The sequence below is a fragment of the Dendrobates tinctorius genome, unplaced genomic scaffold, assembly GCF_039654945.1.
Source record: "Dendrobates tinctorius isolate UK_male_01 unplaced genomic scaffold, ASM3965494v1 ptg000383l, whole genome shotgun sequence".
Taxonomy (NCBI): Eukaryota; Metazoa; Chordata; class Amphibia; order Anura; family Dendrobatidae; genus Dendrobates; species Dendrobates tinctorius.
This window is the reverse complement of record NW_027362049.1, coordinates 1,165,684-1,182,780: the sequence shown is the minus strand read 5'-3', so window position 1 is coordinate 1,182,780 and position 17,097 is coordinate 1,165,684. Positions and strand designations below refer to the sequence as shown.

Here is a 17,097-nt window from a genome sequence, read left to right as displayed (position 1 = left end):
ATACAGCATAAACCATAAAACGCAACAATCTTACATCAGACAGGTCAGTGTTCATATTAGGGCTCCGCTCTCTCAGACCTGTGGCCACACAGGCTGTGCCATGTCCAGTAAACAGGCTCTATAGCCTCAACACAGTTATTTCCCCCTGTCCGGGTTTAACTCATAGGCTATGTGCACACGTAGTTTTTAGTGCTGCGGATTTCTCCCTGCGGATTTTGTAAAATCCGCAGGTAACTCCGCAGGTCAAAAGACCTGCGGTTTACCTGCAGATTAGCCTGCGGTTTTGCCCTGCGGTTTCTCACCTCACAATGGTGAAGGTAGGAAACCGCAGCAAAATCTGCACAAAGAATTGACATGCTGCGGATTGTAACCCGCAGCAAATCTGCAGCATGTGCACTGCGTTTCTTTATTTCCATAGAAAATATAGGTACTATTCAACGCAGCAGAATCTGCTGCGGACCCGCAGAGCCAAATCCGCTGCGGATCCGCAGCAGAATCCGCGGCGTGTGCACATACCCTTAGGAGCTCCTGCTCCAGATGCCGACTCCATAGTCTGAACCCAGTCTCTTTCTGACCTCAGTCAGTATCACTCACGTTTGTCAGGGAAGCTGCCGAACTGGGATCACCATCCCAGACAACGCCTTGCTTACTAGGCCTCCTAACAGTTTCAGATTCTCAGCCGGGCGGTAGCTTCCCAATGCAGAGCCGTCACTGACTCTGGAAACACGGCCTCTCTGTCTGCTGTTCAGGACTTCTGTCCCCACTTGGAACAGTCCAACACACAGGCCACCAGGTCCAAAGCCTCCATGTGCTCTTCAGGGAGGTAGCACACCTTCCAACACATAGGCCTTCCAGGACCTTCCACATGAACCAATCAGGTCCATACACTCTCCCCATGTGACCAGACCTCAGGCACATTATATGGTCCATAACTACACCCACAAGTGAGGTATGGATCACATGGTTATGACCTCACTAAAAGTCCTATTTCACACAGCCACACACACACAGGCTTTATCCTGGGCGTTCAGACACGCCCCTGGGTGGGTTTGTAGGTGACTGGTCCCACCCATCTCACCATTTTCCCTATTACAATGAAGGAACACCTGCATGCATGTCCCATACAGCACCCCCTAGCTGTCACAGGGGTCACTGCATCACAACATTTCTAATAAAAAATGTCAAGGTCCGCAGTGGTTTAACATAAAAATGATATTTGGGCAATAGTATAAAAGCACCTTCTTTATATAACCATATATAACCAGCTGACCAGTAATGCACAAAAATAAAATAATTGTAGTGCCAATTAAAGTGGCCTGTGCTTATTCAAGTAATGAAAAAGATAAATAATAATAAAGTGCCAAGTTGCAAGAGGTAGAAAACTAGATGATCAAAGAATAAAGTGACATAGGGTGATATAGTGCTGCTTTCTCGCTCTCACCGCCTTGCCCAACGCGCGTTTCGCTGCAGCTTTAACCAGTCCCCGGTACGTTCACCAGACATATCTTTGCACACAATTTTTCCCCCGAGGCAATCTCTGCAGACATTCTGTGCATGAAGAAAATATTGTGGTAGGACTCACTGCTTGATCTGCATCCTCTTCACCATGCCTTGTGGTGTGAGAAGGTGTAGACGCTGCAGAGTTAAGTTAGGATGGATGGAGCGCTTGTACGTGGTCCTCACTGTTTCACTCCAAACACTTAATAGCAATTTTACAGTCTTTAGCAAAGTACTCAGTAGAAGCACAACATCTGTAACATACCCCAAAGTTCTTTAGAATCTCTGTGCGTTTCTGGAATGGTTTCTTTCTGAAGCCGATGCACTTCTTTAGGGTATGTGGCTTCTTGTGAATGGGACACATTCGATTAGGGTTTTCAACCTTTTCAACTTGCTGCTCTTGTCTGGAAATGATGGTGGTGTGGGAAGAACATCAGTCTTCTTGACTGACACTGGACCTCTGCGATTTCTGTTATTAGGATGTGGACTTTCATATTTAGGAGATGATAAACCAGGGTCACTGGGCTCTCCGTAGGAAAAGCTTAGGTCAGTCTTACACTCTGCAATATTTTTTGATAAAGTCACAGAAGTAGTAAAATGGAGGAAAGGAGACTTGGTTTTCTATTTTGTACCTTGACCCAAGTGTGGTCCACTTTTCTTGAATATTGTACTGTAGCTTAGAAACAATTGGGTTTACCTCACAGGCAGTGTCCAGTTAGCTGAAGCTAGGTAGGTATATGTGGCGCCCCTGAGGCTCAGTCGCCACAGAGGTACTGCACCTCCTATGGTGTAGTGCCCCACCATCCGGGTAAGCTCCTTTCCACACTCCAACACTCGCACCCCACACAACAGGGTAGTTCTGCACAACCACATTGCGGCTCCTTGCTCAGAGGGTAGCAGAGCACCTTTGGTGGTTCCCTGCTTGGAACACTGGACATGCTGGGAGGTGGGTGGAGTTAAGATACATAAAAGAGTGGGAAAGTGTAGGTTGACAGGGGCAGTCTGACAGAAGGTCAGTCGGGTAGGAAGTCACTCAGACAGGAGTGAGGATCCCAGGAAGACGGGATGGAGGAAGGAGTGCTGCAGCTGCCTCAGTGATCTGAGCCAGCTGGCACGGGAAAGGAAAAGAAGGAGAAAGACGTAGAACTGACTGAAACCTAAGCTTCCATAAGAAAGAGAGACAAGTAAGGAACGAAGGAGTAGAGAGAACAGAGAGGACGTGGGTTAGAAGAGGAACCCTGCCTATAGGCTCTCAGCGCAAGGCCGGGGCCCAGTCCCCGAGGTTGTATGGACACTTATGGTTCTACAGCAGACACCGGTGGAGTAGTTGGCTGTAAATGCACTACTCCCATCTAAGACTTGGGGCACAACATCAATTGGATAGAGAGCCGGGACTCAAGAGAAGGGAGTCCCCGAAGCAGGCTACAGCTGTCTGCCGTTCAAGTAGAGTTCTTAAGAACATCAGTCAGGAGGAACTCCAGTGTAACTCAGTACTAGGAGATCTTCACACTTTAAGGCGCTATAGAGGAGTCGTTCAGAAAGGTACATGTTGGCGGAGTGTTGGAGGGGAGAATCCTAACTTGCCCGGAGGTTGATTGAGTCTCTGACCCAGAGGACACGGCCCAGAGGCAGGCACCTGTGTGTGTGTACAACGGACTGTGAGTAAAGCTTTGGAACTACAAGCCCCGGTGTCCTCCATTCATTTGTGCGCTAACACATTCAGCACCGCTACAGCTGGGTACCATTCTCCACACCGCCTGCACCTCTCCTCTTCCATTGCATCCACACTGCCCTGGGACTACAGCTTCACCTGTGGGGAGCTACACCATCTAGGCTGCAACACACCACCAGCCCCAGAGGATCTGCATGCAGCGTCGGCCTGGCATCCTACTTGCCGAACACCACAGGTGGCGTCACAAACTATTCCATTAACTACATTCCACCATTTACATTCCCCCATCGATTTGGGCGCCCAGGGCCACGGACCGGGTCACCGCTGCTGTGACACATCCCGCTGACACCGGCCCGGTACCGAGTACCCCACAGCCCAGGGAGGGCGACCCATATATGTATGCTTTAGAACTGGAGCTCTAACAGGAGGTCACTAAGCTCTTGGAATTTTGAACTGTTCTTACTGATTTTTTTGGAAAATCCAGCGTGAACAGTGCATTTTCTATGGCTTCAGGACTTCCATAGCTTCCTTGTAGTCTCTCCCAAGCAGCCATGAGACCAACCGCTGGATTATTAATGTGGACATATCCAAGTCTCTTGACTCGTTCAGTGGATTGTGGCCCTAGCCACTTGATCAGCAGATATAGCTCTTCTGCAGCAGTGATGCAAGGTCACTAATTACGGTTCTAAAGGCAAGGCACATTTCCAACCTCTGTAGTTTTCAGGTTGATCATCGAACGTTGTGTGACCAGTCTTAGTAAGTTTGCAGTGAACCATGTACCTTCTAAAGTCAGACATGTCAGTTTTTGCCGATTTTGGAAAGACTGTTGCTTGTTGTGTAGTGTTGTTCATATCGTCTGTGGCGTTTTGACCTAGGAACACAGGACAGAAAGGCGCAGCATAGGCATTTAGTCCAGTTACCGATTTAATGTGCATAATTTCTACCAAGCATGGAGTTGGAACTGCATGGCTGACTGGAACGTGCTTGCATGTGCGCTTCTGTGTATAGGGATGGTGAAGTTCAGGGGCCTGGTACATTCTGGTGCATGAAGGAGATTCAGGATGGAGGTTGACAACGTGTTATATTGACCTTGAATACAGGATTCTGGTGAACGATCTGCATCCTGTTGCCTTAGGCCTCTTTCACACATCAGTCGAGAGAGAGCGAGGATCCTGCGCCCATAGGCTTCCATTATAGTCAACGACGGATGGCGCTGGATCCGTAGATGACCAACTTTTCGACGTACACAAAAAACGTTGCTATGTCCGTTGTATCCAGTCGACGGACACAGAAATTCCGACGGATCCGTCGAAAGACGGATGAAACGTGTGGCCATCCGTCACGATCCGTCGCTAATACAAGTCTATGAGAAAAAAACGGATCCAGCAGCATCATTTGCTGGATCCGTTTTATTCACAAAACAATGGATTGTGACTGATGGCAAAAAACTGATGTGTGAAAGAGGTCTTAGATACCTGCGTGCTCGCGCTGGGAGCTGGTATCCAAGGTAAACAGCGGGTAACTAAGTTCTGCGCCCTTAGTTACCCGATATTTACCTTATATACCAGCTTTCTAGCGCAAGCACGCAGGTATCTAAGGTACACAGCGGGTAACTAAGTGACGCGCATGCTTAGTTACCCGATCTTTACTCGCTGGTCCTGATCGCTTGTGAAGCTGCCTGTTTGGCAGCTCACCAGCGATCATGTAGCGAGGCACCAGCGATCCTGACCAGGTCGTATCGTTGTCGGGATCGCTGGTGCATAGTATAGTGTGACGGGGCCTTTATAGCGGCCAAATCAGGTGACAGGTTCCCTTTAAAAATGAACTTTCTTGTGCTCTATCAGTCTTATGGCAAAAATTGCTGAGTCACTAAACAGCATCTCCCAGCCTGATTCTCTGGAACTACCACTAGAGGGAGACCTAGGAGAACTGTGTTCAGTTTATGAGATCTATGCCAGAAAGACAAACAAAGAAAAGGAATGTGAACATGCCACAAGATACCAGCTCCCAGCGTCTGCTTACAGCGATCAAAAAATGCGATAAAAAAATGGCCCAGGACGTTCAAGCACAATCAGTGATACCCGGCAGGGGGGCCGGTCACTGATGTGTGTCACAGACAGCGAGATCGCTGGCAAGATCGCTGTTGCGTCACAAAATCAGCAATCTCGCTGTGTGTGACGGGGCCTTAAGATACGGCCACCGCCTTTCAGGGCTTATTTACAGCATGCTATAATGCTGTAGATAAGCCCCCGGTCCGACCTGCAAGAGAAGAAAAATAACTTTCAACAGGGTAGAACAGTATGCCTGCGCAGGAGCGTGACACGAAGCAAGCAGGAGGACAACATCGCATGGACAAAAGTCAACCAAGGTTCAAGTCAAACAATTCTACTGAAATAATGGTGCCCAAGTATTTAGTATGATTATTTGAGGGCCATTTAAATAGACAATTACATTTCAGAACATTCACCATTTGCAAGGGTAGGGAAATATTTATAGCTTCAGATTTTTTGAGATTGAGCTTAAAGGGGTTGTCCACTACTTTAAATTAACCCTCCCAATGTATCCCCCGGGGCCCCTAATGAATTTTGTAAATACCTTAAGTTGCCTATACTGCCTGTGAGTGGCGCTATCCTTGGCCGCTCACAGGCAGCACGTGACCCAGAACTGACGTCACGACAAATGAGGAATGACTCAGCGCTGGGTCCCCACGGTGGCTGCTGGGTTGTGGGCGGGTTTACCCCCACGTCACACTGGCAGCCAGCGCAGAAGGAGGAAGAGGGACCCCTGGCTGCTGCCAGCACTTGTCGGAAGCAAGAGCTGGCTGCAGCCGGGGGTCACGTGTTGCCTGTGAGCGGCCAGCGATAGCGCCGCTCACAGGCAGTATAGGCAACATGAGGTATTTACAAAATTCATTAGGGGCCCCGGTGGATACATTGGGGGGTTAATTTAAAGTAGTGGACAACCCCTTTAAAATTGGACCAACTACTAAAATGTGCCAGCTCAGACATCAGGACAGGAAGCGAGGTATGTGGATCAGTTAAAAAAAACTAGCAGGTCATCAGCAAATGCAGAACACTTATACTCTGAACCCGCTATTTTGATTCCCCGTATTTCAGGATTAGCACACATGGCCTCCATAAGATGCTCCATTATCAGGATATACAACATTGGGGAGAGGGGGCAACCTTTATAGAAAAGGGCGCCGAAAGGGAGCTGTTAATTTTTAGCTGGGCTGAAGGGGAGTGGTAGAGGGCTAAGATTTTTGAAGTAAATACAGGACCTAAACCGATGTGGCTCAGGGTTTGAGAGAGCGAAGACCATGAGATACTATCAAAAGCCTTTACGGCATCAAGCAATAGGATCATTAAGTGACAGAGCCATTTTGCAGCTTAATGACCAGGCCAAGTTTTACAATTCTGACAACTGTCACTTTATGAGGTTATAACTCTGGAACGCTTTAATGGATCCCGCTGATTCTGAGACTGTTTTTTCATGACATATTTTGTTTCATGCTAGTGGTAACATTTCTTCTATATGACTTGAAAAAAAAGGAAATATGGTGAAAATTTTTAACATTTTGCAATTTTCAAACTTTAAATTTTATGCCCTGAAATCAGAGAGATATGTCACACAAATTTCTTAATAAATAACATTTCCCATATGTCTACTTTACATCAGCACAATTTTGGAAATACATTTTTTTTTGTTAGGAAGTTATAAGGGTTAAAAGTTGACCAGCGATTTCTCATTTTTACAACAAAATTTACAAACCATTTTTTTAGGGACCACATCATATTTTAAGTAATTTTGAGGGGTGTACATGACAGAAAATTCCCAAAAGTGACACCATTCTAAAAACTGGACCCCACAAGGTACTCAAAACCACATTCAAGAAGTTTACGTTCCCTTTACGTGCTTCACAGGAACTCAAGCAATGTGGAAGGAAAAAAATAACATTTACCTTTTTTTGCAAAAAATTTACTTGAGAACCAATTTTTTTGATTTTCACAAATGTTAAAAGAGAAAATGAACCACAAAATTTGTTGTGCAATTTCTCCTGAATACGCCGATACCCCATATGTGGAGGTAGCCACTTTTTTGGGCGCATGGCAGCGCTCACAATGGAAGGAGCGCCGTTTGACTTTTTCAACGCAGAATTGGCTGGAATTGAGATTGGATGCCGTGTCGCATTTGGAGATCCCCTGATGTGCCTAAACAGTGGAAACCCCCAAGAAGTGACCCCATTTTGGAAGCTAGACCCCTTAAGAAACATATCTAGATGTGTGGTGAGCACTTTGAACCCCCAAATGCTTCACAGAAGTTTATAAACGCAGAGCTGTGAAAATAAAAAATCATTTTTTTCCTCAAAAATGATTTTTTTAGCTTGCCATTTTTTATTTTCCCAAGGGTAACAGGAGAAATTGGACTAAAAAAGTTGTTGTGCAATTTGTCCTGGGTATGCTGAGACCCTATATGTGGGGGGAACCACTGTTTGGGCGCATGGGAGAGCTCGGAAGGAAAGGAGCACTGTTTTGGATTGCAGACTTTGATGGAATGTTCTGTGGGAGTCATGTTGCGTTTGCAGAGTCCCTGATATGCCTAAACAGTAGAAACCCCCCACAAGTGACCCCATTTTGGAAACTAGACCCCCAAGGAGCTTATCTAGATCTGTAGTGAGCACTTTGAACCCCCAAATGGTTCACAAAAGTTTACAATGCAGAGCCGTGAAAATAAAAAAAAAAATTCCACAAAAGTGATTTTTTAGCCACCAATTTTTTATTTTCCCAAGGGTAACAGGAGAAATTAGACCCCCAAAGCTGGTGTGCAATTTGTCCTGTGTACGCTGATGCCCCATATGTTGGGGTAAGCCACTGTTTTGGTACACGTCTGGGCTTGGAAGGGAGGGAGCACCATTTGACTTTTGAACGCAAAATTGGCTGGAATCAATGGTGGGGCCATGTCGTGTTTGGAGACCCCCTGATGTGCCTACATAGTGGAAACCCCTCAATTCTACTTCCAACCCTAGCCCCAACACACCCCTAACCCTAATCCTAACCCTAATCCCTAACCATAATCCTAATCCCAACCCTAACCCTAATTCCAACCCTAACCCTAATTCCAACCCTAACCCTAACGGAAAAATGAAAATAAATATATTTTCTTTATTTCATTATACTGCATTTCCCTAACTAAGGGGGTGATAAAGGGGGGGGTTATTTCGTATTTTTTTATTTTGATCACTGTGATAGGGTTTATCACAGTGATCAAAATGTACAATGAATGAATGGATTCTGCCAGCTGGCAGATTTGGGGGGCGCACTGCGCATGCGCCCGCCATTTTCTTCCCGGACCAAGATGGCGGCGCCCACCGGAGGAGGCAGGAGGGCCCAAGGACCACCGTGAGGTACCGGGGGGATCAGGGACCCTATTTCTCTCTAGTATGATGTGCGATCACATCAGAAGAGAAAGTGAAAGCAAAATCGCTGCTTTTTTTTTGCGGTCACCGTTATACGGTTAATAACGACGATGGCAAAAGCGGGATCAGTAAAAACCGACTCGAATCATGTTCACTGTGGGGTCTCGGCTACATCCGGCAGCCGAGACTCCAAAGAAAATCCGACTCTAGGGGGTGCTATACACATTTTCCACAGCGCCGTTACGCCGTTTTAACTACCGCTGTTAAAAGGCATATTGGCAATCATTAAGCGGTTAAACATTTTTTTTGGGTGTGTACATGATTAATAATATCTAATATTTTCAAAGTGTTAGCAGCTGTTGGCGATCTCTGAGACCTGCTACTGCGCAGGCACGGGCAGTGCCATCTTGGTGGAGGACATGTTTTTTTTCTCCAGCAAGACGGCGCCACCGGCACCTGCGTGACAGCAGCTATCGGATCTCTGTACAAACCGGTAGCTGCTACTGTGCAAGCGCGGTGGGTGCCATTTTAAAAATGACTTCTTTTTTTTTCCTCGCTCAAGTAAACCTGCAAAAGAGTTTAAGTGCAAAGTAACTATGCGATTATATAATTGTCTAATTCTGTCTGTCTGTAATGGAAATCCTGCCTTGCTGATTGGTCACGGCAGTTAGGCCGCGACCAATCAGCGACAGTTGCTTAGTCGTCACGGCAACACGGCTGCATTGCTTATTGTACAGGCACATTACAGCCGTTAAAGGTATCACTGCTGCATCGCTCATTACACAGGCACAGTCCTGTACATATTCTGGAGTACAATACATTAGGTAACAGCAGAAAAGTGACTGCGGCTCTGGGTGTAACTGGAGTACAATACATTAGGTAACAGCAGAAAAGTGACTGCAGCTCTGGGTGTAACTGGAGTGCAATACATTAGGTAACAGCAGAAAAGTGACTGCAGCTCTGGGTGTAAATGGGAGTACAATACATAAGGTAAGATCTGAACAGTGACTGCAGCTCTGGCTGTAACAGGAGTATAATACATTAGGTAAGAGCAGAACGGTGACTGCAGCTCTGGGTGTAACTGTGGAGTACAATACATTAGATAACAGCAGAACAGTGACAGCAGCTCTGGGTGTAACTGGAGTACAATACAATAGGTAACAGCAGAACAGTGACTGCAGATCTGGGTGTAACTGGAGTACACTACATTAGGTAACAGCAGAACAGTGACTGCAGCTCTGGGTGTAACTGGAATACAATACATTAGGTAACAGCAGAACAGTTACTGCAGATCTGGGTGTAACTGGAGTACACTACATTAGGTAACAGCAGAACAGGGACTGCAGCTCTGGGTGTAACAGGAGTACATTAGGTAAGAGCAGAACAGTGACTGCAGCTCTTAGTGTAACTTGAGTACAATACATTTGCTAAGATCTGGACAGTGACTGCAGCTCTGGCTGTAACAGGAGTATAATAGATTAGGTAAAAGCAGAACTGTGACTGCAGCTCTGGGAGTAACTGGAGTACAATACATTAGATAACAGCAGAACAGTGACTGCAGAGCTGGGTGTAACAGGAGGACATTAGGTAAGAGCAGAACGGTGACTGCAGCTCTGGGTGTAACTTGCGTACAATACATTAGGTAAGAGCAGAACAGTGCAGCTCTGGGTGTAACTTACGTACAATACATTAGGTAAGTGCAGAACGGTGACTGCAGCTCTGGGTGTAACTGGACTACAATACATTAGGTAAAAGCAGAACAGTGACTGCAGACAGTGACTGCAGCTCTGGGAGTAACGAGTACAATACATTAGATAACAGCAGAACAGTGACAGCAGCTCTGGGTGTAACTGGAGTACAATACATTAGGTAACAGCAGAACAGTGACTGCAGCTCTGGCTGTAACTGGAGAACAATGCATTAGGTGACAGAAGCTCCGGGTGTAACATGAGTATAATACACTAGATGGTGGCCCGATTCTATCGCATCGGGTAGTTTAGAGTCTCTGTTAAAAAAAAAAATAGTTATATACTCACCTTTCGACGGCCCCCGGACTCTGTCCTGCCTCTCACCACGCTCCCGGCATCTTCCGGTCCCAGTAATGATTAGTGAGAAGGGCCGAAGATGACGTCACTCTTGCGAGAGCGCGACGTCATTAGCGGTGTTTCGCGCTAAGCATTACTGGGACTGGAAGATGCCGGGAGCGTGGTGAGAGGAGGGACAGAGTCTGGGGGCTGTCGGAAGGTGAGTATATCACTATTTTTATTTTAACAGAGACTCTAGAATACCCGATGCGATAGAATCGGGCCACCATCTAGTGCGATTATACTGCAGAGCAGGTGCCACGGCCGGAAACCTGCCTGCAGAAGCATTTTTTTTTATTCAGCATGTGATGGTATTCATTATGTAAACTAGGGGGCAGATCAGTGAGGGATCAGCGACCTGTCAGCAGTCTGCATTATGTGTACCTAATCAGAGCACCACATACCACAGCCACACCTTAGGGCACAAGACGGATTTAATCAAAGTACCATTTTATTCAGTGTAAAGGCGCCGATCTGACTCTGTGTGTATGTTACTATGCACACTCCTGCTGACAGGTTCCCCTTAATAAAGATATAGGCATATAGCTACTACATGAGCTGGAGTCGTTCCCTGGTTTAGGGATGACTGCAACATGTGTCATTGTGGAATGGAAAGGAAAGAAAGCAGACTCTGATATGGAATTAAATGATTGTAATATTTTAGTGAGCAATATACAGGGGCATGATCTGACTACATTATGTTACCCATACTAAAATCTGAAAGCCAAGGTAAGGCATTTTGTTGGAGGAGGATATAGTCTAACCTACTATAAGAATCATGCGGATGGGAGTAATAACTATAGTCCCTATCTGATGGGTGGGTACTGGAGCCTCCAGATGTCATAAAGCTGCATTCGCAAAAAGGCTCTACTGATACGCTTGATAACCACATAAGAGAGATGCGATCTACCTTTAGAATTATCCAACATCGTGTCAAGAGTAACATTTAGATCCCCACAAAAATTACGGCACCCTGGATTAAGGGAAGGGCATTGTCTATTATCTTTGAGCCTTTTTTTTAAATCTATCCGCCTGTGTTTCATTTGCTTCTAATTCTTTTTTAACCCCTTAACATCCAATGACAGACAGAATCCGTCATTGGACGCCTCCTCGTTTGGTGCGGGCTCCAGTGATGAGCCTGCACCTTTTCCAGCACATGACAGCTGATCTGATCAGCTGACATGTGCCCGGAACAGCCGCGGGTAAATCGTGATTCACCTGCGGCTGTTAACAAGTTAAATGCCGCTGTCAAACTCTGACAGCGGCATTTAACATGCACACACAGGTAGTGCGTCATTACTAGAGTTGAGCGACTTTGGTCGGATCGGGTTTCGTGAAACCCGAATGAAACAAGATAAGTTTCAGATGAAACTCGTCCGACTAGAGCAAAAAAAGTCGGAGTTTCGTCCGACTTTTATTTCCCATTGACTTGCATTGGGGTCGGGTTTCGGACGAAACTCCGACTTTGTTTTGCTCTAGTCGGACGAGTTTCATCTGAAACTTATTTTGTTTCATTCGGGTTTCACGAAACCCGATCCGACCAAAGTCGCTCAACTCTAGTCATTACCTCCTCCCATCAGCGCCCATATCACATGATAGCGGGTCGCCAATGGGATGGCATGACAACCCAGGGTTTGCAGGTTGTCATAGCCGGATAGCAATGAGTGCTGCCCATTCAATCACTAATGGGGGACTATGAGACATATTCTTAATAGACATTTTTTCTATTTAAAAAAAAAAAGATCATACTCTGTCTAAATATCTCTCGGATTCGCCCCTTATGACGGCTAAGAGGAGCAAGAATCTGAGGGATATTTTAGTACAAAGTCATTTTGTTGCCAAAACACCTGATCCATTTGGAGCTGGTAAACGGAAATTGGGCTTTAACCCCTGCAGTGATTATCTTGCATGCCGGAATCATGTTCGGATCACATCCTTTGCCTCTGCTGATGGCCGTAGAAATTTTAGGATTACGGATTATATCTCATGCAGCACCACATTTGTGGTGTATCTGGCAAAATGTACATGTAATCTCTGTTATGTAGGTCTGACTTCACATGAACTAAGGGTACGTACCCATGAACATGTCAGAGACATTCAGGTGGCAAAGGATGTGGAGGACATTTCAATTTTAAAAACCATACTGCGTCATTTTAGGCTGCACCATAGATGTAATCCAAAGGACCTACAGGTCTTTGGAATTGATCGGGTTAGGTGTGGCACACGTGGTGGTGACACTAAGCGTATTCTGGCGCAATTGGAATGTCGCTGGATAACAGTGTTGGGAACTATGAGGCCATGTGCACACGATGCAGATATCCAGTGGATCCGCAGCGGATTTTACCACGCAGAAATGCTGCATATCCGCATTGTGATGTACAGTAGCATGTTAGTCACTAGACAAAAAAAAATGCTGTGCAGACGCTGCGGATTTTTCCGCGCAGTTTTCTTGTGGTTCAAAATATGCAGCATGTCAATTCTTTTGTGCGGTTTTCCACGTGCTCCATTCTCCAAATCCGCAGGGGAAAACCGCAAGAAAAAAGGAAGAAATCCGCAGGAAAAATGAAGGTCATTTGACCTGCGGATTTCTTCAATTCTGCGCGGAAAAATCCGCAGGGCAAAAAAGTACGTCTGCACTTAGCCTGAGTCCATCCGGTTTGAATGAGCAATTAAGTTTTGCGTCTTTTCTTTAAATATTTATATTTATGTCCCTGGTCTTGGATTTTAATCCTGTGTGTTTATGTTGTTTTTTATTAGTTATTTCTGCTCATCGTTTTATTCCATCAATGTCTGATGTCCTGGCTGTCTTTTGTCCATAATTGGAGAACTTTGGACGGAACAGAGAGATAATAATCCTATAAAGATGTGTGATGCTGCTGTATCTTCTTGAAAGTACCTTTCCGTCCTAATGATGAAGCTCATCTATCTCTATTTATTGGGGTTTCCCTCTGCAGCGTCTTATAATATTTAAATATTTCATTATATTTTTATTTTTTTGTATTTTTTATTGTCACTTGTTTTAATATTTTTTTTGCACGTTTAAGATTTATATATATATAAAAAATTTTTTTGCACATGTTACTTTATTTCCTGCAAAGGTATTATATTTGCATCTATATTAATATTTTATATTCAATTTTGCCCCTTTTTTTCGCTGCAGTGTGTTTGCCCCTTTCTTTGCCTTCATTTAAGATGGTGCTCCCAGCGCGCGCGCATGCCCAGTGCGGCAGGGTCCTTTTTACATTTCCCCGGCGGCTGGCAGTGGCGCGGGAGGCTCTTGACGTCATGAGGGATTTCCCTCTGCCTTCCGGTCACATGAGCGGCTAAAGGTAATGTATTACACGGGCCTGGCTAAATGATAGATTGCTTGTTGCACATATCCAGGGGCATCTAGGAGATTTAGGGAACAGCCGCCGAGGAGCGCCAATCTCGTATCTGTTTAGGGTGCCAACCTCCGCTGTGAGGTAGGGCTGTTAGTAGGTCCCATTGTAGGGCCTAGTAGGTGGCACGGTTATATGTTTACATATGTGTGGTTGTGGTGTCTTTTTATTTAGATGTGAATAAAGGTTATATTTTATCATATATCTATGCTTTTGTAAGGCTCCTTGATAACCCCGAGTTAATAAACAAGACTCAAGGGAAGTAAAGTGTTAACAAGACAGTCTGATATTTAAATGACACTTATTGTAGCTTTTTCTGATCTTCATCCACATACAGTCTGATGGGAGTTGGAGTACCGGCAACAGCTGGTGTGGTGTCCTCAGATGGATCCCAAAGAATCATGGTACAGCTTCTGGCGGCAACGTGCGGTCACCAGTTTAACCCGCTGCGCTCCTAGTCCATAAATCTATGAAGCCAAAGTGAGGATCGCTACAAGAGTCTCTGTCCAACACACGTGCTGCTGCGCGTCTATCAGAAATGGGGAATGCACCTCAGGGTCCTGCACCTGGCACTGCAATCTGCTTAGCCGGGCGCACAGCGCTCTGCACACACACTGTCTCACCAGAGCATTCACGCAAGTTCTGTCAGGGCACGGCTCCGCACCGCACTCCTCTCTCTACTCTCACCGCCGGTGGGAAACTGAGGGCTCTTTCCCGCGCTTCCTGCTCACTGCCCGGCTTAGCCACGCCCACTCTTCCCAGGTCATGGGACCTGTCCAGTCCCCCATTCTTTCCCCTCGGCAACACTGGACGCAGCCTCGACAGTTCCGGACCCGGCATAACGCATGTACCCGCAGCCCGGTCTTCCTCCTTACATGCTTTTTTTTAATACAGTATAAACTGAGCTGTGGTGCATTTTTCAATCTGTAATACATCAATTTCTTTTGTGGGTATGTTGACATTTATGTGAGGATTTTCCCCAAAGAATTGCATGAGATCGGGAAAATCCACAGTTAAAATGCCCGATTTTAAGCCGAGTGTCAGATATAAATTGGCAATTCAAGTCTATGGGTCTGTGAAAAAATCCGACGGCATCTGACCCATCCAATAAAATATGTTTGAAATACCCCAAAGCTGCTAGTACATGCTGTTAGGTGGAATTGTGCATCAGCTGGAGAGCCACAGGTTAAAGATCGATGCTCTAAAGTGTATATTTGTATTTGTAGTCCATATTTGTTTTTCTACTATTAACTCAACGTGTTTATTTGACAAACTGAAGAAAGACAAATAGGAAAAAAGAATGCAAATATAGCCGTGCAAAACTACTATATCATTACCACCATGGTGCAATGAGCTAAGCTTCGCCTGCAGCACAGGTGAGAGTCTTCTGTGTGCCCACTGGATGGTCTGCAATACTGGCACTAGGGGGCAGCAGGGAGCAGAAGGTGCAGACTACAACTACGACCTCAGAGGCACACAGGAGTCAGATATGAACTGACAGGCCGAGGGGTAGGGTGTGCTCGCTTTCCTCTGCAGTCTGCTTTTCTTTTTCTATGCCATACTGGTGCCTTTCCCTCTGATTCTCTATTAAGCTCATTGCCTGAGCACTATATACTTTCTACCTATGCTCTTTAAGTCTATTTAGGGTCCAAAAAAATATGGGAGAAGCCCCAGACTTATCCAATGTCCCAACTGACATTCTCCTCTGTGACACCTTCACTCAGGTGCCTGAGGATGGCAATGCCCTATCTTTGCTCTTGACCAGAACACAGCTGTTCATCCAGAGCCTGTCAGCTGCTTCCGCGGGGTCCATGCAGACCACCTTCCAGCTTTCTGACTGCATTAGTTGTCGTGCTTTCAGGGGTAAAGACCCCAAAGATATAGGAGGCTACTGCAAAGTCATATTTTATCCTCTTCGAGGGATGTTGGGGGCCACCGCCTACCGGCAACGAATATCCAGGACATTCCGGACAGTGGCATCAAGGGATAGAGAGCAGAACCTGAACCTGGCAAAGACCTGGGCACAGAAGATATGCCAGCTGTCTTATGAGCATGGTAAGTCCTACTTACATAGGGCATAAGCCAACAGGATGTAGAAGTTGTGCCAGGTGTGTAGCAAACGAGTCACCTGGTTTTGAGATCGACTTATTAGCCAAATGTGCTACATATCAAGGAAATATATGGGACCAATATTATACATCGTAAATAAAATGCCTCTCGGAGGAATCGTACAGATCTGAAATTTAAGATAATTATGTTTTTTATATAATAGTCATTTATGAACAGTATGGTAATGGAAAAGCGATGGAGTTGCCCAAAGCAACCAATAAGATTCCATCTCTCAATTCTCCAATGCCTTTTTGGAAATTGTAGACTGAAATCTTATTGGTTGCTATAGGCAACCAGTCCACTTTTCATTTACCCAGTTTTGCTACATCTGCCACATGTCGCCAGCTGTAGATGCCACAGTCTCCTGTAGATACATGGAATGGTAGCCAAAGTCCCTTCAAGTCTAAATCATTTATCTGCCCATCCCAATGTATAGCGTTACAAATGTAAGATTGATTAAGAATTAGAGATGTCCCTATCAAATTATGTCTAGTCTCATTAATAATCCATGTTATAATATCGTAATCCAATATAAAAATAAGGAAAGCTATAAAGTGGTTGGTTGCTATGGATACACTCCTGTATGGGAGTAGGCCGCCTTATCAGAGGCCACCTCATGGGCCCCATGTGTAGATTAGTGACACTTTTCCATAATCCTAAACGCTTCCTCGGTGCCAAAAGTTGCGTAAACACAAGTGAAATTGTGGACTTCAAAGGAGTTGTCTGGTGAGAAGACGTTATCACTTATGCACAGGAGAGGTGATAACTTGTTGATTGGGGGGTGACTGCTGGAAGCGGCACAAATCTGCAGAAAGGGGTACTTGTATCCCCATTATAATGGTAGAGTGGATCAGTAATGACACTCTATTCATTCTCTATTGTGCTTCCGAGAATGCACTTGTTTTGTTTTGTTTTTTATTCGGCAGCCCCTTAGAGAAT

The 17,097-nt window shown here is 45.5% G+C and overlaps 1 protein-coding gene across 2 annotated transcripts in view; it reads left to right on the top strand.

Moving 5' to 3' along the window:
- The window catches only part of SPHK1 (sphingosine kinase 1), a 70,381-nt gene that overhangs the window by 10,675 nt on the left and 42,609 nt on the right, over positions 1 to 17,097 (top strand). Inside the window, exon 1 of one of the 2 annotated variants that reach the window (XM_073563176.1) lies at positions 15,529 to 16,104. The exons of the other annotated variant lie outside the window; for it this stretch is intronic. Coding sequence (XP_073419277.1) covers positions 15,708 to 16,104 — 397 coding nt within the window. The 5' untranslated portion in view covers positions 15,529 to 15,707. Of the gene's footprint in view, positions 1 to 15,528; positions 16,105 to 17,097 lie in introns of those variants that run through there. 2 annotated transcript variants of the gene reach the window in all.